The sequence below is a fragment of the Lonchura striata genome, chromosome 12 (genome assembly GCF_050655825.1).
Source record: "Lonchura striata isolate lonStrDom1 chromosome 12, ASM5065582v1, whole genome shotgun sequence".
Taxonomy (NCBI): Eukaryota; Metazoa; Chordata; class Aves; order Passeriformes; family Estrildidae; genus Lonchura; species Lonchura striata.
Window position 1 is genome coordinate 4,321,736 of NC_140714.1, and position 27,682 is coordinate 4,349,417.

At 41.1% G+C, this 27,682-nt stretch overlaps 1 protein-coding gene and 1 long non-coding RNA gene across 26 annotated transcripts in view; one reads left to right on the forward strand and one right to left on the reverse strand.

The window, feature by feature from the left end:
• Positions 1-9,846, forward strand: part of FOXP1 (forkhead box P1) — a 380,257-nt gene extending 370,411 nt beyond the window's left edge. For all 25 annotated transcript variants that reach the window (XM_085590023.1, XM_085590035.1, XM_085590025.1 and 22 more), the window contains one exon: positions 4,916-9,846. In XM_085590023.1, the coding sequence (XP_085446149.1) occupies positions 4,916-5,060 (145 nt within the window). In that variant the 3' untranslated portion in view covers positions 5,061-9,846. The remainder of the gene's footprint in view (positions 1-4,915) is intronic.
• LOC146766230 (uncharacterized) lies at positions 5,528-26,934 on the reverse strand. Its single transcript, XR_014958044.1, has 3 exons — positions 23,569-26,934; positions 19,501-23,153; positions 5,528-17,897 (listed from the first exon to the last, which is right to left on the reverse strand). It is a non-coding gene; the product is annotated as an uncharacterized LOC146766230 (long non-coding RNA).
• Between the last annotated feature and the right edge of the window lie 748 nt (positions 26,935-27,682).

The following is a 27,682-nucleotide window of genomic DNA, read 5'->3' on the forward strand; positions in this document are numbered from 1 at the left end:
TAAAGATGGCAACATTCATTTTTAATTAATAATTAATTTAAACATTGTCTTTTACCATTTACTTCAAAACATTCAAATAATGTGTTTAGCTTTTCCAGTGATTGTTTGTGCAGTATTAATTATCTCTCCCAAAGTAACGGTGCATGACACACTTTCCGTCTCTCACAGACGGATTCATCTCCAGGCACTTTTAGTCACAATTTGTTATCCTCTGCCTGTGACCACGCAGGGCCGGCGTGAAGGAGGAGTGGAGGGACATGACTTTTCTCAAGAAACAAGACTTCTCCCAAGGGTTTCTCCTGGCCTAATAGACAAGGATGAACGTTTATGATGTTGTGTTAATCCGAGTAATTATTTTTTTGCAAGTTCAAGGCTAGTGCAGTTCATGCACTTCTCATTTCACCTAAGGTTTCCTTGTCTTTGAATAGACTGAGAGGAGGGAAAAATAACTGAGTTGAAACAGGCTAGGACTTCTTCCAGAACTGTGCATAGCTGTGGCCTTTGTTGCACTTAATAATCATCTCTTAGCACATTGATACCAAGGTGAGGGGCACAGAACAAATAGTGGAGAGAGAGGAGGTCGGGGGGAGTGATGCCTCATTTTCATTATTCACCAGAAAATCCAATTTTCTGTTGTAATATGGAAATGATTGTTTCCTGAGTGTTTTCATTTTCTCAGAATTGATAATATATGTGTTCTCTGCTGAACATTTCTTTTTGCTTAAGTAAAATGTGGCCGGGTGATGTTCCAATACAAGCCTCGGAGCTTCCCCATTATAATGGTGTTTCTAAGTAGTTTGAAGGGATCTAAAGCCAGAACACCATTCACATGTCATAGGGTTTACCCTGTTTACTAAATAAAATCATGAGCCAACAGCGACTCTGCTGTTACAGATGCTGTGAAACCTTTTTGTTTTCCATGTTCCTGCTTTGTTAGCAGCATGTTCATTTTTTTTCCAGAACAGATTTCCTTGTCATAATGCAAATTATTTTTTAAACAATTTCAGTATATCAGAAGAAACCAAGTTTTAAACTTTATTGTAAGGTTTAAAGGACCTTGTTAACATGACAGCTAAGAAGTCTAACACTTTAGCTGAAGTCTTATTACCGCTCATTCATTTCCTTTTTATGACACATTGAACCACAGCTAGGGTGGGTTTTTTTTTCTTCTCTCTCCCTCCTTTTGAAACACTAGAAAGTAGTCGCATAATTACAGCTTGGGGACATAACACTTTCATCCTGATATGCTCCAAAGGTAGCCACAAAGCAAACTACTCCATGCTGTGTGCACCACCAGAACTCAGTGGCTTTAAACAACAGTCAGCTTTATTAAAAACTCCTCTGTTCCCAGAGTGGACAAACAAAAGAATTACTCAGATGTGAAAAGAAGGGGAATCTGTGTTCAGCAAGGTTATTTATTGTTAACCCCTTCTGGAGTCCCAGGCATCTACTTAAAAGGAATGTGCTGAATTTCTGCTGCTGTGAAAACAGAAATGGGAAACGCTTTCTTTTCTTTGCCTTCTTTCCCCCTCCCCTTTCTTTTTCTTGTCGCTTAACCCAGCATTTACCTTTTCTGTAATTCAGCAGACTGAATTCTTCAGTCTCTGAAGGAAGTTTTCCTTCCCCATTGAGGATTTGGTGAGGTGGTAAATAGAAATTCAGACTTAACTTGAGAGGATATGAAAGTCTCCCTTTGCCTTCAAGATTATTTAAGCTTATTTATTGCAGTTGCTCAGAAATGTCTGAGAAAAAAAACACAGATTCAGGAAGGTTTCTTCCTCAAATGCCATTTTCTGGTTACATCTGACAGAATACACAAGGAGTTGGAATTTTTTGGCATTGTTTTCCCTGCAGCTCTCTCCCTGGGGGTTGTGTTACCCAGATAACCTCCTCATTTAGGGGATGGAGGTTTTGCCAAGCTCACTGTCTGATGTTTGTACAACACGTGAGGTGCTGGAAGAGGCTGGTGTGACTCTGCTCCCTGTGGCTTTGTGGCCCTCTCTGGCTTTGTCTCACCCAGGGTTGTGCAGAGCTTTTCATAACTTCTGTTGCTTCTCACACCTCAAGTTTTAGTTTTTGACCTCTGGGAATCACACCAAACCTCAAAGAGAGCCTCAGTTAAAACCACCTGGTTTCACCTGGTTTCATAACAAAACCAGAAGAGGGGCAGAGTTTATTTTGGAAAGGTTTGGGGATCATTGAATGAGCTTTCACAGCACTTAGAGTGGTTTTGAGCACAGTGAGCACCTGTCTAACCTGCTGGCACCTGAGGTGGTGGGGATGCATTGGCAAGGCTGGACAGCCTTTGGAGAAACTCCACTCCATGCCCCAAGGCCTCTCTGCTGCACGTGACATGTGCTCTCCTCTCCCCTTTGAAAATCTCCCTTCTGTCTTTTCAAAAATAATACTTAAAAAAAAAAAAAAAACAAAAAAAAAACCCCAAAAATAAGCCCAGCAGCGGCAGCATCAAAACCAGAAAGCAAAAAAGCAAGACTTTGACATTAAAACAGCAGTAAAAAAGATCACTGCCATAAAGGCCAAGTAGCACAGGCTTTATTGAGCTCTCAGTGCAGCTGCTCTTTCCCCCTTTTTCTTCTGTTTTTCATTTCATGTTTTCTCCCAAGTGAGGGGCCCCACAGCCTATTCATAATATTAAGTTTTTCTAGTTGCAGGTATTCAGCAGAGTTTAATATTCACTGAGACCATGAGCCGTTGGGACAGGTAGCACATGCACACTCCGGTGTGACAGTCTCCTTGTGAGACTTCTTATACATTTATGCCAATTCTTAACCTCTGATCCTTGAATTGTCTCCTTCCAGTCTTTTCTTTACCCCTCCTTTTTCACTAGTTAGATTAAAAGCTGTATGAGCTGTGCTCTCAGTGTATAATTTTTTTCAAAAAAATTACATGACATGCAGAGGAACCTCTGTGCTCCCAGAGATGTGTTGATAGGATACATATTAGTGGATTTGAAGGGAAAAGGTGTGTGTCCATGGATACTGCATCATTTCTCCCCAGCGTTCCTTTGGATGAGTTGGAAGGTGCAGTTAATACTTGAGTATTGATCCAGCACTTTACAACTCAAGAAGTTGAAACAAGCAGGGACTTGAAAGGCATTCGCAGCTCACATTTGAATTGTCTGTAGTCAGCAAGTTAAATACTTCCTAAACTTACCCAGCCTCAAGCCTGAATAAAGAAATAAACAGGATACAGGGGTACAACTGGCTCACTTGAAGTAGGCAAGGCTGACTTTAGTCTGTCTGTGGATGCTGAGTACATTTTCCCTGCCCAGTGATTTATCCTTGCTGTCTGTCCGTGCAGTGGAGTACAAACAGTGTTGTCGTTGCTATCCACACAAAGCATAAAATAGAGTGCAGCTATTTTAAATCACTCATTTTAAAGCAAAGCTGTGCGAGCAGAGGGGGAGTTCTTGCAGTGAAGGTGTGTGCTTCAGGTTGTGTGTTCATGTTGCATATGTGAAAGGGTTAAATCAGCCTGCACAGAGGAAAAAAACATGAGTCTTGGAGGTGGATATCAACTCGGTGAGAGACAGAGTGGGACTTGAACTCATTAACACTTTATTTTAAGGGATTGCCTACAACATCAATTATTTAGGAAGCAAACAGGGTCTCCATTGCTGTGTCGCATTATTAATACTTGGTAATGTCAATAAAATCCTACTTTCCTATAAAGTCCCACCAACAAGACACTATTGACTCACATGGCTACTTTACATTTCAAAAGCCGCTGAACAAAAAAAAAGAGAGGTAAAAAAAGGTAATTTGTATTTGTATAGGATTTGTTGTAAATATGATTTACGAACAACATTTTTCAATTGTTATCATACCCGTTTTGAATGACCAAGCCCCATTCCCCTGCGGGTTATTCATGTGCTTTGCTGTAATGAGAAATTTGGCAGATCTCATCTTTTTAGTACATCCTTGTGCCCACCATGAGCTGGGGATCATGTTCTGCCTTGTTTACAGCTGACAGTGTTATTATTCTCGTTAGGACTGTGCTTTCTTATCATATTGTTGTGTTGAGCGAGCCTTTTCCTCTCTGTTTGTGTTTCCTGGCAGGGCTTTTCTTCCCTTATTGACAGTTTGTAAAAATATGCATTAATTTGGAGTTTAAAGCATGTATCATGGTGTCTCTTTGCTGTGTTTGCTTGAAGTTGATTAATGATAGAACCTCACTTGGGGTCGTCCTCTGGAGAGTTGTCTCACAGGTTCTGCATGTTAACGAGAGACGCTGCACACACAGCGAGGATGATTAGCCCGGCCCGCGCTGCGCCGGGGCCTTGGCAGGCCACTGCCTTCCCCTTCAGATGCATATTCCACTTATTTATCCAAAGATCATATTAACTTAATGTGTCAGCTGAGAGCGTTTTCTCTCCATCCCAAGACAGAAACCCTATCGAGGTGCTCCTCCCAGAGTGTTTTCCCTGGGAAGCTGAGTGCTGCCTGCCTGGCACAGCCTTTGTGGAATCTGAGAATTATTAGGCTTGGAAAAGCCCTTTAGAATCATTGAGTCCAGCCATTAACTTCCAAGCCCATCACTAAACCATGATTTTTGGTGCCACATCCCACATGTTTTCTGAAGGCTTCTGGGTGCAGTGACTGCATCACTCCCCCGGGCAGCCTGTTCCAATTTGGTCACTCTTTCAGTGGAGAAATTTTTCCTAATTTCTGCCTAAACATCCTGTGAGGCAGCTTGAGGCTGTTACTCTTATTCTGTTGATTGTTACCTGGGAGATGGTTCTTGGTTTGGCTTCCATGGCCAGCACAGACATTGAGGGAATTCTTGGTGACCTGGAGCTCCCAAACCAGCTCACCTTTCTCCCCAAACCACCTGCGCTGTCAAAACCATTTTTTAATGAGCAACTTGCTGATTGTTTGTTGCTTTGTTTTCCCAGGCACCCAGTGCATGTCAAAGAAGAACCATTAGACCCAGATGAAAATGAAGGCCCACTATCCTTAGTGACAACAGCCAACCACAGTCCAGATTTTGATCACGACAGAGATTATGAAGATGAACCTGTAAATGAGGACATAGAATGAGTATGTCTGACATCATTATCCTGAGAATGAAGATTGGAAGAACACGTCAAACTTAGCTGTGAAATCTCTCCATTATTGTACAGTCTGGAGGATTCTCAGTCCACTTTGACAACTATGAAATATGTTAACTCTTAGTGCCATCAAGTATCCCATTTGGGAGTATTTTTGATTTTTCTACTTTTTGTTGAAAAAAGGAATTTGTACTCTGTGCATTGGATGGACTTGTTTGGTACTTGGGATTTTCCTCTCTTACAGTCAACATCAGTGTTGTAAATTTGCTAAACTGATTCACTTGCATTTAGCAGCCAGCTGTGGACTGCAGGTCCTGCCAATTTTGGACACTTGAGGACATCAAACTGAGCATGTACACCTGAACTGCAGATCAAGTCTTTGCCCAGATTTTAAGGATTCCAATGGACAACATATTTGCACAGTACTGCATGTTGATTATCACTGCCTTTACTCCATTTTTTTTTGTTTTGTTGGTTGGTTTCTTTTATTTTTTTTTTTTTTTGCTTCCATTTGGGATGGGGAAGGCCTGTGTGTGCACGTGTGTGGGTATGTGTGCGTGCGTGTGAGCGTGTATATCGGGGAGGGGTTCAAAGAAAAAATTATCCCAAACTTTTTAATGTATTGCTTTTATTCCCCCGCCCCACTTCTCCTCTGCCATTTTAAGTTCTGACCTCAGGCCTCATCTGGGCCCAGGGCCTCTCAGAGGCTTCAACGTTTTCTGTACTTTGTGATGAATGTTAATAGGTGTTTTTATTATACGAAGCTGAATGTCATTGAATTGTTTGTAGTTTTTTCTGTCATTCATTCCAGTTTCCTTCAGATGCCACCATGTTTTCTTTAGCTATGGAAAACATTCCATTTCGGTGTCTCCTTTTTTGTTGTTGTTGTTTTTTGAAAAGGTCCCAAATGCTGCACGATACATGTGGAAGGGTTGTCCAACGGAGAGAGAGGAACGAAGTACTGCAAGAATGAGAATGAATGACAGATGAACATAGAAACACTGTAGGAAGCAACACAGATTCATTCCACAAAGCAGTATTTTTAATATATTCTTGTTTTGTTTAGGTTTTTTGATTTTTTTGATTTTTTTTTTTTGGCAGCAACGGTGAATATTAGCAAATGCCACAAAATTGAACAGCACAAAGAAACATATGCAGCACCAACAGAGTTCACTTTTAGTAGAGAATGAATAGTACAGTGGCAGGTTCTCGGTGGTTTAACATGAGTTCTAATGGGTCAACAAATCTTTCTGGAATATCTAAGATTACCGAGATGGGCACCTAAACATTTATTATTACAGCCTTATTTTTTTCCTATTGTTTTTTTACATTTGCATTTGCAAATAGTGGTTGGAAAGATGACTTCATTAAATTGTTACTGTACATGGTGATGTTTCACGGTTAAACATCAGTTCAGGATTGCTCGGTGGCGTTAATCTGTTTGAATACAAATTAGATTTCAGATTGAACTTGTTACGGGAGTTAATAAGGACGGGGCCCCACTAATGCTAAAGTGTTAATTTTCAGCTGTGCAAATCCAGTACTGCAGTTAGGATTGTTATGCAATATTACACCAGCCAGTATGGAAACCTCGCCGGAGGAGTCGGGAGAGTTGGGAGAGAATTGGCGCCGGGGCTTGTTAGGCAAAACTGGCAAAGCTCTGCAAAGCAAACACGACATACAAAATCTGTTGCCATAGGTCAGTAAACCTCAGTCACCAAACACCTAAACATTTTCATTCTGCAACCACTTCTCCGTCACTCATTTATTTATGTAGGACTGTAGCTTTTTTTTATTATTTCGAAAAGCCTTTCAGAGCTTAATTTATATTCTTCTTTGTACCTTTTTTTTTTTCCTAAAATTACCAAAGATATTACACAAAGGTAAATTATGTTCTCTGTTATATGCTTTATCTTATGAAGCCAAATATCCTCTTATTGTTGATCAAAGGAGGTTGAAGAATTTAGAGGGAAATGACAAGATGTGGGCTATTGCTAACCTGAGAGGGAAACTGCTCCTTTATTCTAGAAAATTTAGAAGGACAAGTAGATGTCTGAACCAAAGTTGTTACTTTTTATTTGCAATTCTTTACAGTGACCAAAATGAAAGTCTGTAAAGAGGAATCGAGGAGAGCTTTTGAGTTTAAAACTAGGAATCAGTGTTACTGGGGGAGCTATGAGAAGGGAGCTGAAGAAGGCAAAGACACAATTATTTTGTGGAAAATTAGAGTATCAGATAAAGGAGGCAGTTTAGTAAAACACAGAAGAGAACAGAAAAGCTCCCACAATTTAACTGGACGACATAATGGTATTTCTAGAATAAAAAGGAAAAAAAATTTTTTGGTCTTTGGTTCTACAGATTGTGTGCCACTTCTGTTCCAGGACTGTGCTGGGATGTCTGCTTTAATTTTGGTTGATCTTGGCACATTAACTCAGTTTTGTTTAGTTTTTGGTCAGCATTTTTTCATAAGGAAATAACACTCCTGTCCACTCATAAGCTTTGGTACAAGAAATTTTATTGGCAGTTACTTTTATAAAACTCAACTCTGCTTTCTGTTTCAAAAAGACAAGGAAAAAAAAAAAGAAAAAAAGGGCAGTCTGTGGTCATTTGGAAACATTTTCTTTAAAATTATTATTTTTTTTTTTTTTAGTTTTGGTTTAAATTATATCCAGGCAGCTTCGTGACGTGCCGGCGGTAGCCAGACAGGGATCATGAGAATTGAGCCCTGTGCTTCAAAACTGAGTGGTTTGCTGGTTAGTTCGGTATTCAGAAGGGGGATAAAAATCTGGTAGATTAGTTCATTCTCAGCATGTGTAGCTAGACATGAGTAAAGATAACAGCATGAGAAAACTGTTAGTACGCATACCTCAGTCCAAACTGTTAGGGAATGAGTAAATAAAAAAATACATTTCACTCAGTTGCACTTAGTTGTATGTCTTGCATGCTTAGTCTAAAGACTGTAGCAAAAATAAAAAAAATGAAAAAAAGAGAAAAAGAAACAAAAAATTAGAGTTTAACATATCTGGCAGGTGTTGCAGCCTTGCAGAAGAACCAACTGAAAATCTCAGGCTTTACATCAAGCAAACTTCACTATGATTTTTACAATTCTGATTCTGTATCCCTTTGGATATACAGTTGCTTCTTTAGGGAGGGGTTTATTATGTTGTACATATATATCCCACTGTGTCTGTGTGAGCCTTTGTCTTTTGGGGGGGGTGGGGAGGGAGGAAAAGGTGGAAAGGTCCTTTTTTTAGATATCATTCCTCAAAAGGAATAAATGCAGACCTGTTTGTCAAAACACCTTTTGCTTTTTGTGCAACTGCTTTATATTAACTATACTAAAAAATAGCTTTGAAAAAAAAAAACTACTGTATGTAATGGAATTGCAGAATACGCTGCACATGTATTTTATTTAGTTATCCTTGCTTTAAGAATATTGGATGACATTTGCTGACATGTGGGAGAAAATCCCTGACTTATTTTTTTTCAGCTTTTAAATTGTAACATAGTTGAAAGATTTTTTTTTTTCCTCCTGTTATCATTGATTGAAGCATTTTTGTACAGTTTTTGTGTTGAAGCTGGTTTTTTTGATACTTTCCCACCCCTTCTGTTATCTTACCACTGCCTTTTCTGGCTGTCTTAAACAAAGTTCATATATTTGAAAGGAAAAAAAAAATCGTTTAAAAAAAAATGTTTTTCTCCTGCTGCAGTAAATATTTTGCATGATAAATTCCAGGGTCACACTTTCAAAGTTTATCAGTGAAGTAGTGATTAATAATGGGGAGTGTCAAACTATTGAACTTTTTGTATAAAAAAACAAAAAAAAAACTTTACAAGGTGCCAAGATGTAAAGACAATTTGTTACATGTTTTTTTTCTCAAAGAAAAGCGTACATTATGAAAGTAGTACCATGTATCAGGTAAATCGCTGTCAGGAATGAGAGTCAAAGCCTTCCTTGTCCACAAAAAAAAAAAAAAAGTTTGTAAATGTAAAACCTGTTAGGTTTCTGCATTCAACTAGAAGTGAAATGAAAAAAAAATAAAAATAAACAAAATCAAGGCTTATGTAGAACAAGTGACCACAAAAAAAATGACCTTTTTTTGATTCTCACTCGCAAGAGTCCCGTGGCAGGTCCTGCACCTCCCCTTTCCTGGAGCTCAGCTTTGGGGAGAGACAAGGGCAGGGATGCTGGTTCTACAAATATTGCAGATCATTAGATATTTTATATATATACATACATAAATATATATATATATAAAGTTTTTTAAAATAATTTTGAACTATTGTAGTTTTCAGATCGCCAATAATCTCACGTTCATTATAGCATGGGAAAAAAAAAAAAAAACAAACCAAATGTGTTTAAACTCTTTTGAAATCCTTTGGTACCTTTGGTTAATGAACTCAGAGTGATTTTTTTAGTTGTTTCAGAAGTCATTTAGTATTCTAGTCTTGCGAGGTGAATTTGCAGTTCAGGACTGCATTTTAATGGGCCCAGAACAGGTAACCAAGTATCTTCTACCCATAAGCCTTGATGAAAATGGTACAGTCCAGACTGTTAGCATGGTGCTTCGTGTGTATGTGCTGCCAGTAACAAGATTTTTTTTTTTTTTTTGATAAGGCATAAAAGAAACTCATTCCTTACATCAACTGTAATTCCATCATTCCATGTCTGTTGATACAGACAATAAAAAATGTTGTGTAGTCAGTACTAATTACTGACATTATAGCATTCTCAAATGCAATAAAAATGCTGGTTGTTCACACTGGTAATGCAAGTTGCCATGTCCGAAGTTCTTGTTTTATTCTCCCCCACAGTGACTCTGGTGTCACATCCCATGGTCCCTGATCCATGAGCACCTCATCCATGTCCCTAGCTCGTTCATGGATGGACAAATCTCATCTCCTGCCTTGAGTCTCCCCCAACCACATCCAAGTACAAAATATTTTAATTTTGTGGACAGTCTGTACAGGGTAGCTGGGTGAGGCAAGGAAGACACAGTCATTCAAAGAATTAATCCACTTTTCCAAGGAAGTCCTTCAGTTTTGCCCATTGGGCTCACGGGGTTATTTGCTTTCTCACTGGACTGTTTCAAAGCTTGAAGGAAGGGGTTGGGCTCTTCATCCTGCAGCTCCTTCCCAATGCAGTGCTCTGATGGGAATGGTGCTGCTGGCTTTGGTAGGAAGGGCTGGGAACGTGCACTGCACCCCTGCCAAAAGGGGTTTGCAGGGTCAACCCCTTGGTCCGTAAAACTGTGAGGAGCAAAGTCCCAAGTGGCACTGTCACCTGAGACAAACTGAAGGAAAAACCCACCTTCTTTCGAATAAGCACACATTTATTTTCCTCATCAAGTTTTGTAAAGAAAAATAAAATGTTTAATAACTAGCATTAGCAGCAAACTGAAATTTCAGAGGAGAGATTTTTCATGAATAATTCATTAAAATTTCACATCTGCAAGATTAGTCATCCAAATAAAATGCTAATGTCAAAAACATGCACCGTCTATAATATTCTCATCAAGAAATCTTTTTGCATATAATGATAAATGCTTAAATTAGTACAAATGATTTTATAAAAATATTCTATCATAAAATTATACCAGATAACTATTTTTTGGGGGGAGGGGGAGGGGAACTTTGCACACTCATTATAGTGTGTCTCCAAATGGTACAGACTGATAGATTTTAATAATCAAAATACAGAGAATACAAATTCAGCTTTGCTTGTGTGGTGCACTTCCATCACCAGTGAGATTTTAGTGAACTGGATTTGTGGGATTAAATTTTCCAAAGTCACGGGCAGAGGGGATTGAGCCAGGAGCTGCTGTTTGGTGTGGTGTGCATCTGTAAAATGGGGGCAGTGAGCTGCAGGTAGGAAACGTGTCCCTGGATGAGCCCAGCAGGGCCCCCAGCCCCTCTCTTGGAGGAGGACAATGTGTCCCCACACTGTCACCTGTGTCCCCACCAGCAGGCAGGTCAGGAGCTACAAGGTCATCACAGATGAATTGGCTGGTCCACCTCCCTGGGCATCTCACCTCAAAAAGTCCATTTGGGGTTCAGAACGTCACGTTTGTCATCTGCTGACTGATTTTGGGCTTGGGTTTAAGGGGAGCTGCTGGTGGGTGCCACATGGAGCTTGTGCTGAGGAGCCTGCACTGAGCTGAGCAGCAGGACCATCATTTCCCTCCTGTCCCAGTCAGTGCTGCCTGGAGCAGCGGATGGGAATCTGGCTCTTGGCCACCTTCTGTATCATTTTTGATTAATCACATTTCTCCTCCCTGGCTGCTCCACCACGGAACATCACACAATGCCTTCCTACTCCACCAGCAGCAGCCAGCTGGGAAATACCTTTTCCAGGAAGAAATGCTGTTTTCTACCACAGCTGAAAAGCACTTTTATTGGCAGTGGTGAGGCAATGCATCTCTGAGGAATTTCCAAAGAAAACTGGAGCCTGTGAGTAGTTTTTCTGGGTTTCTCCTGTCCCAGAGGGAAAAAGCTCAGGAGCTGGAGGCCCGGGAGGACGTGGCAGCTGCTGTGCTCCTTGCACACCCACCTGCTCCCTGCAGATCCCATCAGTGACATCTAACTTGGGCCATGGTCACAGAGTCTGACAAACTTCACATTATTGGTCTAATTCAAGGGACTGGCAATTCCTGGTGCCTCTCACTTGCAGGCAGTCACACATACACACACCCTTCCTGACAACAAGGTGTAATTAACTCTTCTTGACCTATTAATCAGGCTCAGTCTTCAGTGATGATGTTAAATGTTCATTTAATGGTGTGTTAATCAGGGCTATCTTTCACGCTGGTAGCAGTATGGCTAATTCTGGCACGTTGAACACTCTTCATCCTCACATAGCCACAAGTCACCATTCTCCCCAGCAGGGATGAGTGAGGTGGTGGGACATGGCCCTCGGGTGTGTTTGCAGCCTCCATGGTGTCCACACCTCGTTTTTCCCCAAACCCTGGAGCTGGGGCACAGCAAAGTCCTTCTTTTTGCCCGGTTTTATTACCTTGGCTAGAGATCCTCAAAGCACACGAGCTGGAAATGGTAGGCAACATCACCTCAGGCTATTTACCAATCCCTCCTCCTTTCTTCTACAGGAATTTTCTTTGTCAACTTGGAGAAAAAGGGGAAAAAAAAACCCCATTTTGTGCCACTTTGTCGTATTTATTTAGAGGAGCCCAGCGACCACATTTTATGCCTCTCAAAAGCATGAAAAACATTTTTTTTCTTGAAGTTATAATGTTAATTTGAAGGTAACCGTCCTTTCAAGAATTAATTCCAGCCAAAGCAATAACCATTATTTACCAGAGTTTGACATTTTTATCACTCATCATATTAGCAAATTTCCATTGAAAATGCTAAAATGGTTCGTCATAAGGCACATAACTGCTTTGGCTGTAAAAATGACCAACACAAGTGCCTGTACTCAAACATTAAATTATACTGTAATTAATAAAGACAGTTAAACTGTCTACTAGCAACAGCAATTTAGGTAACCACATTTGATCGGCTATAAATTGTAACTACATTAAAATTCCAGAAATATTAGCAATATGGATTACTTGATGGAAATAGGTGCTGATCACTAACTCTCCTATTTTACAACGGAAGCACAGGTCATGTTGGCCACAAAACTGTGGGCGAAGATCAAGGCTGAGTACTTTTAATCTTGTGAAACAAGCAATTACAAATAGTTGCATCGATTTGTTAAAAAGCTTTAGGTGACATAAATTGTTTCCTGTTTAGCTTATTGCTCTGATACATAAATGTCAGCGAGTATAATATTAATTAGGGTCACAGAACAACAAGGGTCGGGTGATATAGTGTCTGATCCGGGATGTGTCAATCCTTTGTGGAGGCAAGAGCAGCCCCGGCCCTGCCGCGCTCAACGCCTCGTTTTATGTGATGACAAAAGAAAGCAAAGGAAACTGTATTTTAATATGTGAAGTAATTACTTTAGTACTAGTATAATTTTATGGTTTTGGATAAATTACAGTGTTTTCATTCTCCTTCGCTTGCCACATAACATAAAAATCCACATATAGCATCAATAAAATAGAATACTGTTTATAAAGGCTTTCTGCTGCACAAGACCAACACTATTCCACCTAGCAGATGGAAACTAAGCACACATTTTGGTCTGGTGTGTGTTTCTACACTTAATATTTTTTTTTTTAACTGAAAAATGGGCTGTGCAGGTTATTTACTTAACATAAATCAAATGTATCATATACACTGTTTCTTTGGATTGGCATCCGACTTAGAAAAATACAGTAAGGTCCTGAAAAATCTGGAGAAAATTTATTAAATATGATTTTTACTGTAATAGAATATTAATGTAACCCAATGCTCATTTCCCATTAAGTTGATCCCTTTTTAATACACACATGCTTTTTATTATTTTGCACTCATGCGAAAATTCCACATTCAGAGAGTTTCCATCTCCTTAGGAATGTCTCTGGCAAAGGCACAGTAAGAAATCTTGCACTGAAAAAAAAAATAAATAAATAAAAGCAAATATCGACCGATAAGATGTGGCAAAGTGCTGATGAACTGAAGCAAAAGCCAATGATATAATAAAGGGTAAAAAGGCATTCAGCGCTGCGAGGGGAACAGGAGAAACAATTACACTTTAAACCCCTCCTTCTCACTGCCACTGTACCACAGCGCAGATGAAAATGTTTGATTTGCAACATAAAAGATTCATTAATTACCACTTGAATATTTAAAGCTATTTTGCAGACTAACAGAGGTAGATAAAGCACTGAATTAAAACCTCTAATAAAATTGTAAAAATATTTCTGCAAGTTTACCAGCATCGCAATTCCTCCCGGTTTAGGGAGCCAGGCTTGGCTTGTTCAGCAAGGAATTATTTCGGTTTTGAGTGGGTATTTGAGGTAAGATGGTGTGATTGCACGAGGCTATTTGTCTCTCTCAAATGTTTACAAAATATTTATTTAGATGCTCTCCCTTCACACGTGGTTGCCCTTCATGGGAGAAGTGGCTTTACAGAACAGAACAGTGGATGGCAAATGTGGCTGAGCCATACATTAATTTTAATACATTTCCATATACAGTAAAAACACATCTAATCACAACTCTGGTCTAATGCTGTCTTTCATATGAGGTAGTGGGGGAAGAAAAATCTGTTAATCCTGTTATGATTACCCTTGTTAGACTTAAACAAAAATGGAGCAGTATCCTCTGTTGCAAGGATGGAGAAATCATGCCAATGGTAGGAAAAGGTATCATGGAAAGCATCTCTCTGTAACCTTGTGGTACACTCTGAATTTACCCTGTGGAGGCTGATCTGTTACCTCTGGGATTATGGGATATTGCATTGAAATTTGGATATTATAAAGAGAAAATGATGGGTACCCACACAAAAAGCACACTGCAACTTAAATAAAAATTAAGGATATATATTCATTTGCACAACTTCAGCCTGTGGGCAATACAGCCTTAAAGTGCTGTGAGCCCCTCACCAGGCAATGTAAACCTTGGTGCCTCAGGAGCTGAATCTGACACTTGACAATTGCATATGTTAATTTTTACCTGTTTGCATTCAGTTGGCAGCCAGTTGTGTGTGTTTTTTTTAAAAAAAAAAAAAACCACTTTCTATTTTTAAACAAGTGACTCTTTGAAATCCACCACAGTGCAGCTAGGGCTTGATTGCAGGCTGAGGGTTGAAAGATACAGCAACAGCACTTTTAACTATGTTAACGATGATGAGTAGAGCCAAAATGTATGGATTTAATTAGGGAAAAACAGTTACAGTTCTTTCTCATTGTCATTAATTTATGCAGTTAGCCAACGAAATTAAAAAAAAATGTCCAGTTATATTTGGATGCACTCTTTACACAGCTATTCCTGTTATAATTGTTGAGTGTCCACACCCGTTAAAAGGATTTTTAAATCATTCCTCTGTACTTGGCTGTGAAATGCCTGATTTCAGATGTTCTGGGTAGGTCCAGAGTGCCCCCGGAGCTGTTGCCAGCCAAGGCACCCCTGTCACAGGCAGCAGTGTCTGCCATCACCTGGACCCCACCTTCACCAACAAACCATAATATCCAGGGCAGTCCCTCCCAGTCCTGCCAGAAAGGAAAGGGCGTGCTCAAAATACTTCAGGCCTTGCCCTTGCTTATTGTTTTTGGAAAGTATTTTGTTTTCTTCTTTTGGCTTTGGGGGTTTTTTTGTTGGTTTTCTTTTGTTGGGGCTTTTTTTTGTTCAACCCACTAGTTAATGTTCATTTGGGCTGGGCACAATAAAAGCCTGAGCCTGTCAGTTTATATCACACGAGGGGAGGAGCAGTTGATGTTTGAAATATTTTAGACTTATGAAAAATTCTTGTAGGTGTATTTGCTGTATTAAAAAAATGGATTACTCCTAGTAGTTTATAAATAAATTGATGTCTCCTAGCAGTTTATAAATATATACATATATAAAAATATATCTATAAATATATATCTATAAATATATTCCCACATAGCCTTTTAATGTGCTTTGATATGTACATAAGAATGAGGTTATGCTAAATAAAAGCCTCCTAAAACTTGAAAAGGGGGAATCCCAGGCACTGCAGACCTCCCCAGCCCCACCTTGTTGGGTACAGGCATGCCCATGGTTATTAGGGAATGGCAGGAGCTGGCCATGACCTGGCAGTGGCTCACACCACTCTGCCTTTAATTTTGAGAGTGGTCCTGTGTATTCCAACAGCAAACGTGCACACACAAACATCCATCACATTTTTGGCTTTGCTGCCTCTGTAGGCAGGCAGCAGGGGAAAATTGTATTCACTGGCCATGAAATGAATTTAAAACAAAAATCAGAGAAATAAAAAGTGAAGTTTTTTATTATTTTGGCAAGCACTGGGGTTTATTTTTCACTTACTTGTTGGGCTGGGCTTTTTTCCCCCTGTTTCCTAGACGTACTGGACAGACTTGCACTGTGCATAATTGCATGGGCAGAGTCTGGAGAGCTTTCCAAACACATGATGTTTATACCTCATGCTCACACTGGCTATTTTTAAATATGGCTACTTTCTGCTGCATTTTCAAAGCCTCTACCAATACCTCATGCAGTCTGGAGCACTCTCACCTGTTTACACCACCACCAAGTGCTGGCAAATTCAAAACAAAAACATCTGATAAAAATCAAATATTATGTTGCTAACTGCCAAGTTCATTTCCCCTCAGAAGTCCGTCTTTAATTATAAAACCTGCATAACCCATTTCCTTTGGTGTGCAGAAAGGTGTGTAATTAAACTATCAGCATAATACCTTTCTACATGTAAAACCTGCACTTATGAACTTTAACTGCTGAATAAAAACTCCTATTACATGACCATTAAGTATTATGAATAAAGCAAGTCATTGTAGTACTTGATTAATTTTTATGCACTAACCATTGTGTTCTGCACAAATTTGGTTTCTTTGGTTTCCTTTTTTGGTAGGCGCCCCTTTTCTCAGCCATCCTGGTGGATCAGTCATCTCCACCCACATCTAAGGTTGTGCTCCATCCCTCCATGCTGTTCTCCTGCCTGTGGCCATGCCTAAGCCTGTGCGGCCTTTCTGTGGTCATCATGGAGGAGGAGTGAGTTTTGCTCTGTCTCTGTGATATCCCCAGTGGAAATTACAGTGGTGGTGTGGCCAGTGAAAGGAGCACAAGGTGGCAGTGGGGCCAGGTCCTTTCTGTGGGAGAGCTTGGTGCAGGGCTGAGCCCTGACTTCCTTGTCTCATCTCTGAATGGGCTGGGGAGTTACTCTCAGCTGGGTGGTTTTTTTAACTAATAAAGGAAATCGGATTTGTCTTCTTTCATGTGGATGTGGCAGCAGACCCTCAGAGGACAGCCTTTCCATGCTGCTCGTGCTCCTGTTTATAGGACCCCAGAAGCTCTGCCTTGTATCTCTTACCTCCATCCCTGGTCCTCCCAAAAATGTCTCCACCAATATCAACCTCTTGCCAAGTGAAGTGGGAAAGGAAAAATAAATATCCCAGCTAAAACCCATAACTCCAAAACTCTAATTGTCAGCAGGAGCGAGTATTGCCAAGATGCTGAGGAGGATTCTGTGGTGCTGGTGCTGGCTGCCAAGGAGCCTGCACTCCACAGCCTGGAGGACATCTCCAGGACACCTCCCACCCTATGTGCAAACATTCAGGCCCCCGAGCTATTATTCATCAGCTCCTTGCAGCCACACTCCCATATGCTGCCTGATGATTATATTGAGACTGATCTTTGAAGTCTGGAGTCAGGAAGTTTAGCTCAGTTATAATCAATAGCATTTCCAGCTCTTGGAAATCTGCACTAAGCACTCAAGGCAGCCAGCCCGCATTATGTCCTTGTCATATGTATATATTTGCATGTTCATTAGCCATGTAGTAGCACAGCTGTATGTGGTTTCATTTAGCTTTTAATTATCTTCTTTGGGTTAGTGTTTTCATCTCTACCAGACTTAGCAAAGAAAAGAAAATCACTTAGGCAAAATAAATGCTGCTGAGCAGGTCTGGGGCAAAGAGTGCTATTTCCTTGTGCATCCTACTGTTCCATTGCAAAAGAATTGTTTGGTTCAAAAATTCCAACTTACATTAATAATAAATCCATCTCTTCATTTCCCCCACCATTTGCTTATCTTATTCAGGTGGTTGTGGGTGTAATTTTTCATTTGCAGCAGGTGGTTTTTTACATATTAGATAAACTCCATCCTTACAATCCTTGGCATGGATGTTTGTATTTGCTCCAACAGCTGCAGCTCCAAAGCTTGCTCGCACACAGATCAAGGCATCCTCCTCTTTCGATGGAAGTGACTCATACCTCAGATCAGCTGAAAAAAAATACCACGGTCAGCTGCAGACACCTGCATTCATGCTCTGGGTCTGAAAGTTAGGATGTGGGTTGGAGCTAGTTTTGTGCTCTTCAGGTTCCTATATGATACCCTTTATTTTGGTTTCTGAGAAATTTCCATTAGTAAGAACAAAACAAGGTGACTAATTTCTGTGCTGAACTTTCTTCTCCTTTCCTCCCACCCCGCCCAATAAACAAAGGAAAAGAAAAAAAAAAAAAAAAGATTTATTTCATTCACTTCAATTACTTGTAACAAGGCCAGTCCCCAGGGTCAAAGGCTCAGAGGTCATCTTTGGTTTAACAAGCAGTGAGGTTATCTGTGCAGACTGGGGTAGGATGCTGAGTGCCTCCTCCTCAGTGCTCCCATCCCTTGTGTGTACAGCACCAAGGCCTCGAGGAAGTGCTGATGGAGAGGCCAATCTTATTTCACAGGAGTGACAATGAGAATTGACCTTTTAAATATGCAGTGACATGAGAGCAGCTGTGGCAAGGAGTGAAGGATGGCGCTGCAGGAGTGCTACTCACAGAGCTTCAGCCAAATGCAGCCAAGTGCTCTTGGTACCATGGGATGGATGCTCCCATGGAACTGCCTGTCATGCTCCAACCACAACACAGTCTCAGCCCTGCTGTCTGAAATTAGACATTTCATTTTTTCTTTCTCTTACAAATGTAGTGGAGTAGATACACAGACATGGCAAGAGCCTGGAAGTCCTCCAGTGCTGGCTGTTTCACAGGGCTGTGGGCTTCTCCTTGGCTCCTGGAGGATGGCACTGGCCTTCTGCAGGGAAACACACCACCTGACTGATCAGGTGTGATCAGCTTGTGCTCTTTAAAAGAGCCCCTTGAGTCAGCTCAGGGCAAAAGTCACCAGTTAAAAAATGCCCACGAGTACAGGTATATTAGTCCACCTTCATCCTTACCGTAGGTGATCTCTAACAGCCTCTCATTGTTGAACAAAGCACTTATCAGGTGGATGAGCTAAACCAAGGCCTACCTGGCTCTTTCAGTAGTGGCTGCTGGCATTTTACTGCCTTGCACAGTTTTTTCCTTCTTGGTTGAAGGAGTGAGACACACTTGGTGCTGTGCAAGGAGGCACAACTTCACTGGAGCTGACAGTTCTGCTTTCCTGTTACACCACTGGTTTATTTGGAGAGGAATTCCCAAGTGTTTGTTGGGGAATTGGAGCCAGGCAGCTGGGTCCAGATGGTGTCTTATCAAAGGGTGATAATTGTTCATGAATTAGACTCCTCTGCATCACCTTCCTCTTACAAACCCACAGTAATATCTGGAGTTGGCCTTTGCTTGCATTTCAGGAGCTCTCCTGTAGCAAGCAAAATATATTTTTATAGTTTGCTTACCTTGACACTTCCAACATTTTCCCAGCAAGCTGAAGGTGTAATTAAATGACATGCCAGATGCTGGTGTGCTTTATATTATACCACCTCTCAGCTGGGCTAGCGAAAGGGAATGAATGGAGTCTTAAGACAGCTCTCCTATAGATAGTTATTATCTCTTTTCAATAAAGAATGGGTAAGGTTGAGCAGAATGTCAGTAAACCTGTAATTTTCTAGCCTTTCAGTTACCTCTGTTCTTCTGATCCACCAGTGATGTGAAGTTTTGTTGTACTTTGTTCCATCAATTATGGCATCACTCCAAGGAGGTGGCGGGCTCCTGCGTCGCATATGCATATTTATGATAAGGTATGTTCTGATCTTCCTGTTGTGCCTGAAACCAGGTGTTCTGGGCCTTTTGAGGTGGGTTTGCAGAACAGCCTCTTTTGGGCAACAAAACTGTTGGGGAGAAGTTTTTTAGCTCTAGGCTGAAAAAACAAAAGCTTGCTGGGAAAATGACAGCAAAGTTTCATAACTTCAAACTTAAAGAAACAACATTATTTTTGTAACTTTAATAATAGGATTTCTAGAATGCATTTGCTTACTTCACTGTATCTGCTACCTCAGAAGATGGATCTGGTGTATCTCTTGGCTGTTGCAGTCAGGTTTTAAACTATACAGTTTTCAGCTTTGCAGGACACCAGCCCAGTTTTCAGGGAGATAAGATGCTGGCTGACACAAAACAAACTTGCCAGTGAGATTTATTTACTTACTTGGAAGTGGAAATGTTGTTTTAATAATCCAGCCAGCCCAGGAGTGGAGGTGTTGAACATTCTCATGGCTGGCCTGAGAAGGGTTTGCTGTAGCATGGTGTGGTCCTCCCTCTGCCAGAGAAGTGTGCTCTGCATGGAGGGCAGGCAACCCAGCCAGGGAAGGAGAGAACTGCAGGAGCAAGGACTGTTTTTCTTTCCCAAACTTTAACAATTCTTCATCTAGATATTTATATTTATCAAGAGCATGTGAGACATAATGTTTTAAGACCAATATTTTTAATGGGTTGGTGACTCCTGGTTGTCTGGGGAGTCAATGGTACTGGCCAGCCCCAGCTCACTAAGCCCACAGGCAGCCAACAAGGTTCTCCTCTGCTCTTTTGGGGTGAGATGTTCCATTTGACAGAAGAAAGCAGCAGCCTGAAACTTTCACATGCTGTCAGTTCAGTGAGAGCAGGGCACCTCTTTCAGAAGTGAGGTGTGCTCATAATTAAAGATTAATTTACTAGCACTAAACCCAAAGCTTTCCTCAAAGTCTACTGTCAACACACACGCTCCCTTTCAGTGACATTTGCATTTCTAATTGGGACTGCTTATTACCAGAAAGCCTCTGCAGCTGAGATTTAATTTTATATATTTGCTGGTTGCTCTCTTCAACCAGTGCTCAGCAACTGATATCACCCAGTCTCTCTTGTAGGGTGTGTGTGCCTCTGAGTGGGCACAGCTTCACCCTACCAGATGGGCAGGAGCACGTGCATGTCAGGCAGCCACTATGTGCCTCAAGAAGATGTCTTGTCAGTGAGAAATGCTGGAAAGGTCAGTCTATATAGAGCAGCCAGACATTTAGAGGAGCAAGATCAGAAATTGAGAAGGCCAGCACTCTGCTTTTGTGCCATGGCTAATGTTTTCTCTGTTCTTCCAAACTGGAATATTTCTACTTCAGAAGATACATTCAGACTTATAAATCTTAACAGAGATGTGAATCACTTGCCTTCTCTAACTTACTGATTGGTATTTTTTCTTTTTTCCTGGAAGAACTAATATTAAGACCTCTATTTAACCAGTTGTGGCAGTACATCTATGCCCTTATGAATGGGAAATCATTAAGGAGTGGGCTTCCATGGCATGGTGCTCCCCATTCCTACTTTCTGCTTTAGGGCAGGTATCAAAATCCAAGGGCAAAGTCCTGTACACACCATGAAAGAGACTGCCTGCCCAGAAGAGATTGCTGCTGGAATAGACAGGAAAGAAAGGAAATATTATTATTCCTCTTTAACAGATGGGAAACCAAGGCGCAGGGAGTTGAAGAGGCTTGCCAAAAGTCAGACAGAAATCTGAAAACAGCCAGGAACCAAATCCAGGTCTGCTGAGACTCAGGCCAGTGCCTTAATCACTCGACTCCTCATAGTTATTATATATATGCAGTTGTTATTCACTAGGATAGACTATGAAATTTCTGCCTCTAACTATAGCTATAGTTCTCCTACAGCATCTTCTACCCTCCATGTAATTTTTCTCCTTTTTTTCCCCCCTGCAAGTGTCAAAAAGTGCCTCTCCTCCTACTCCTGCTTATGAAGATGTAGAAAGTGCTGTAGTTGTCTGCAGAACCTTCACAGGGCTGCTGTGAAAACCTCCCAAACTGAGATACTCAGTCCCCTGGAAAGGAAGAATTTGTAGGTACTCCCACACATCCCAGCCCAAAGCTTGGCCACAGACCCCTGTACACAGCTCAGGGCTGGAGGAGTTTAAGCAAAGAGCTTATGCAAATCCTCTCCTATCCATCATGGAGGGGAGTCCTTCATACTTCAGGAATGATGGGAGAAACAATCTATCGATATTCTGTAATGAGCATAAATGCCCTTTATAAATTGTTTCCCTTTTATTGACTCTAAAGCAAATGTAGCCGTGAATGCTGTACATTAATACATTTTATACCTTCTAATGGTTTGATGGCCTCATATATCCAGTAACGCTGAGAATAATCATTAGATTGTAAGGAGTGCAAAATATGTTTTATCACTTGAAAATGGAATTCCTTCTTGAAAGGTAAAACCAGTGGTAGATCATTGATTTGAAAGGTCAGGGTTAAAAAGCTTATTAACGACTGGGTTAAGCTCTAGTAAAATTCTTTGTTTTACTCAGCTGTATGAAGCATTTAGCTAAGTGAGACTCTTCATTAGGACATTAGTGCTTTTATACTAGCTATGTTAGGTAAGAATCAGTAATTTCCAGCTTATGTTCAGGAAAAAGGCATTGCAAATGGCACAAGCTCCAAATAACCCCAGGTGACACGTGGTCATGGGTGCAATGGAAAAACAGCTGCTGCCGCATCCAGGGGTGTGTGCAATCCCTGCCTCTCCCTGTCCTGGGTGGGGACCCCCAAGCAAGCCTTGGCCAGGCAGATTTATCAGGTTATCAGATGTACCAGGTTATGATGTACCAGCAGATGACCAGGCAGAAATGCTGGTTTGGGTTGCAGAAGCCACATAGTTGTGTCAGGATGCCACAGTGCTGAGTTAGTGAGCCCCAGCTCTCTGCAGGGCTCTGGATTAGCTAAAGTATGAGGTTCACAGGGCTGCAACGCTTCCTGCCTCTGAGACAGGGAGTTTCTGCCCAGGGAAAATGTGCCTGTCCCTCTCACCACTCCCTAATGTCACAGCACACAGAGAAAAGCTCTGTATTTTGGGTACACCAACAATGCCAGCTCATTGTGATTGCCCTCTGTCCCTCTCAGCCATCAAAGAAGCAGAGAGACAGATCCCAGAAGCAAGGCAGGGTGGGACCATGGCAGGGGATGCTGCTCGAGAGTGAATGGGAATTTTTGAGGTCACATGGGAAATGTGGGTATTTCAAGGCACACATGAGCAGAAATGTTCATGCCAGATGAAAATAAGAAAGGTGGTTGCCTAGCCTCACACTGTGCTGGCACTGCTCACTTCTCAAAAAGAGGTGGAAATAATTAGGAAGAAATTCTGACCTGTGAGGGTGGTGAGAATAGCACAGATTACCCAGAGAAGCTGTGGTTGCTCCATCCTGGAAGTATTCAAAGCCAGGTCAGGTGGGGCTTGGATCAGCCTGGTCAAGTGGAAAGTGTCCCTGTGCATGGCAGAGGGGTTGGAATAAAAGAGGCTCAATCTGGAAAGAGAAGAAACAATAAAATCCCTGTAAGGATCATTAATCACTCTAGCAGGTTTTCCAAATATGTCATGGAATCCCTGAACCTGGATGTGTTCAAGACTTGAGGGGTCACAACCCAAAGCACAACTGTCACCAGCCCCTCAGGAAATGTTCTCTAAAATCCCACAATAAAAGCAGTGCCAGTGGAAAACGTAGCAAAGATTTCCAAAGATGTTACAGCTTCCAAAAGCTGCAATGTCAAAACCACTTTTTGGTTTCATCAGTTCAGCATATCCACAGTAATTTATTTTGGATAGAATAGATTAAACCTAGTTGGAAGAGACCTATCAGGATCATCAAGTCCACTTCAGTGCTGACCAAAATTTAAAGCCTGTTAATGGCACCATTGCCTGTTTGTAAGGTGCTGACCAACCTGGGGCATTGACCACCTCTCTTGGAAGATGGTTCCACTGTTCCTCTTGAAGGGTCATGAAGATTATTCTTTTGCCAGTATCATCTTCTTACACTTGTCCTCATCATTTGCTACTTGTTTCTAACAAAATAAAATAATAAAAAAAAGAAAACCTAAAGACCTAAAAAAGCCTAAAACTCTGCCATAGCATATTAAGAAGGCTTTTTAATGTTTTTAATGGAACAAAATAACAATACAGAATATAATATCCACGGCATGTGCTTGGTGCAATGTAATTGCTCTGGGATACTCAATTCTTTTCATATAAAGCAGCCCTACCAACCCAACCATCGGAACAACTCTAATATTTTATAGTGAAATTAAATTGCAGATTAAAACAGATGGTTTGAACATTTCATTACCAGCTATGGTGCTTATTTGCTGACCATTGGCTGGTATATGTAAACATATAAAAAGCAAAAGAGCCCTTGGATACAAACCATACTCTCCTTCAGCTTTCCATTCATGGTTACAGCATGGTTATGAATGTTATGGATCCAGACAGGGTCTTTAAATGTGCTGAATTCAATTTACTTGTACCGATGAAAGGAAGAGGTCATGGAAAGTGCAGAATGGGTGGGAAAAGTATAAAATATTTGTTAACTGCCCTGCCAATACATTTCAGTTCACAGCTAGGCAGGTCCAGAGCCCTCTGCAGCCTTGTGGCACAGAAACCTGGCACCAGGCTTCTGCCAGGACACCTTGCACTATTCCAAAGTGCTCCAAACCCTGCCCAACCTGGCCTTCAACACCTCCAGAGACAGAGCAGCCACAGCTTCTCTGGGTAACCCGTGCCAGGGCCTCACCACCCTCTAATCTAAACCTACTGTCCCTCAGTTTGAAGCCATTCCCCTTTGTCCTATCACTCCAGGCCTTTGAAAATAGTCTCTCTCCTTCTAAGACCAAAATTAGGTGACCCCAGAGTCTTCTCTTGTTCAGGTTGAACCATCCCAATTCTCTCAGCCTTTCCTCATAGCAGAGCTGCTCCATCCCTATAAAACCAATTCAGTGCCTGCGCTGGACTCACCCCAACAGGTCCCAAAGGTTGGCTCTGCTGCTTGTTCCTGAGAAGCACAGACCTGTCTGGCAGCTTCTGACAGAGAGGGCAGCACCACCAGCCCACCAAAAATCCTGTCCTCACTGAATGAGTTAACTCTGCCTTCAGAGCCATTAAAATAAAACCTTCACAATTACAGCAAGTATTTCCCCATGTTTTCAATGTACCAGCTGCACTCAGCAATGTTGCCCCAGGTATTTAATTTTTCAGATATTGTCAAACAAACAGAAATCTACTCTAAAAATAATTACGAACAAATCTATAAATGTATTTAGCTTTGGCAGAACTGAAGTGAATAGATGTTTCTTAAAAGTGTAGAAGCCATGCCTTCAGATGTTTTCCATGCTGGTTTACTGCTGGGTTGGTGAAAATGTAAGATTTTCAGGGAGCACAAGGATGAGCCAAGGATATTCTGTTCTACCTCCACTGCATGATGCAGTAGCATCATGAAGGAATATTAGCACCCAGCAAGAACACCACATGTGCATTACAACCTAAGGATTAGGATAGGACATGTATCTCCTTTGCTGACAGTATGTACAACAACCCCACTCAGGATTTCATTCCAAAAGAGTAAAGTCTGAATGAGCCTGGGCATCTGCTGCCCAAAAGATCAAAAAAGAGGTTTGTGTTTGCACAGCTTTAGGGAAAAAAAAAAAATCTCTGGTCCTAAGAGTCTTGCAACACTCTTGGATAGCTGCAAAAACTGGGAAGGTTCTGGGGGTAGATACAGTCAGCAAAGCAAACAAATAGAAATCACCATTAAATTTGCCCTCACTCTCCCAGTTCAGTGTTGGAGCTTCTGGAGACTTTTATGTATTTGAGATCTAACCAGAACTTCCAGCTACGAGGACAACATCTTTTTCTGACTGGTACTTCCCTGGGCTTGCTGGGGGCACTGGTTCCAGCACTGCTCCTGCTCAGTCACTGACCGAGGGTGAATTACCCCAGATCCTGGGAATAATGGACATCAATCACACAGGACAGTGCAGGGCCTCATTTCCTGCACAGGGGCTGAAACCTTGAAACAATGATGTGCAAAGACACATTCACAGGTGTGCACATCTGCTTCCCAATTTAAACCTTAAACCCTGGTTCTACAGGGGCTTTAAGGAAACGATCATCCAGAGAGGAAAGTACAGGGGAAGGCATTAGAGGCAGAGAATCACCTCCTTGTGACACTGTTCTTTCAGGATCATAGCAGCATCTTCAGACACATAATCCTTGATCCTTGTGTGTTAAAGCTACCATGCAGAAAAGTTTGCTCAAAGAATAGCATATTGTTGACAACAAACTAGAAGAGCTATTTAAAAATAAAATACTGTACAATGCATGCTTAAAAGTGTAAAAAAAAAAAGGAATTTTATTTTAAAAATCAGTATTTATCAATAGTCCCAGCTATAACTGGGGATTCACAGCATGGATGCTGAAAGAATGGAGACAGCATGGTAATGAAAAAAGCGTATCCATCATCAACAATACAATACTTACTGTGACCTAAGGTCAGGTTTGTACAGTTACACCAGATGTTAGATTTCAGTCGTTCTTTGAAATGAAGAAACACAATGGTTACTATTCCTGTAGTGTTGTGGATTTCATTAAACATCACGTTTATCTTTCAGCTTTAAAATGTAGAGCAAGATTAGGATATTCTAACATTTAGGTTGCAGAAGGATCCAGTAAGCATAATATAAAGTAGGGGGGTGGCACTATAAAAGAATTACTATTTTGAATGCAACAGCCAGATCTTTCCTGTGACAAAACTGAGAGGCAGCAAAGGAAAGGGTGAAAGAGGCAGATGCAGTAAATAGCTCTAATGGTGTGGCTGTTTATAAATCAGCCCCGGACAGGGTGTGCATGGCCCTGGGGATGCCCTGCCCTCTGACACTGTGAGAGCAACCGTGACTCTGAACAGGACTGGCTCTTCTCTGTGCTTTAGCTTTTTTTCCTCTTTTCTTCCTTCTCAACCGATAACAGAGGAGTGGGGCCATCATTAGAAAAGCCTGACCTGCAAAGAGGCTGGAATTGCTTAGGGTTTCCTTTGGTCATCCCCTCTGAACTAGACTGGTCCAGCCCTGCCTGCTCCCCTGCCTCTGAGCTCAGGCCATTTCTTCAAATAGGAAATATCCCCTTTCCACAGGGAAGGGAATATTCCCCTTTACTTGCTTTATTTAAGGTCCCTTTAGCAGTCACTATGATTTTTAAACAGTTGTATATCTACTTTATAATACATGTATGTATATATAGGTAAATATAGTATATGCTACGCATATATATTTATACATACATGCATGCATATATACACATATACATAAGAAATAACTGCCACTCTGAAAATCATATTCTCAGTTGTTACTATTAGTCAGGAATACTCACATTCTCAGGCTGAACAGAAGAGATAAAAGACAGGTTTACATTTGTTACCAAGAAGCCTTTAGATTATCCTCTCCTCTGTCTTCTTCAGCCCAGAACTTTGCATTGTTTATAAACATCCCCTGTTTTGGACAAAGTAGGTAAGGCAGAGGAGCAAGGTCCATGTACTGAATTATTTCATTAAAAATTAAAGCTTTGTAAAAGTGTACACATTTCATTAACTTCGCAATGCAGGCTTTGCAAATATTCTAAGGGATGTTAATCTCCTGGCTTTAATTAGATTGAAGGTCTCTTGCAAAGGCTATCATTTTAATATAAAATGAACGATCTTTTAAGCTTTGTGAATTAGAAAACAAGAACTCCCATTTGAGATCAACAGTTGCACACTGAAACAAAAGAGGTTTGGAGTTTTTGCTAAATTAAGGTTTTTGCACTACCTCCTGTGCAATTGCAGAAGGCAGGCAGTAACATACATTCTTCACATCTGTCTGGGGTATGTATGCTCACAGAATCATAGACTGGCTTTGGTTGGAAGGTTCCTTAAAAGCTCATCTTGGTCCAACACCCTGCCATGGGCAGGGACATCTTCCACTGTCCCAGGTTGCTCCAAGCCCTGTCCAGCCTGGCCTTGGACACTTCCAGGGA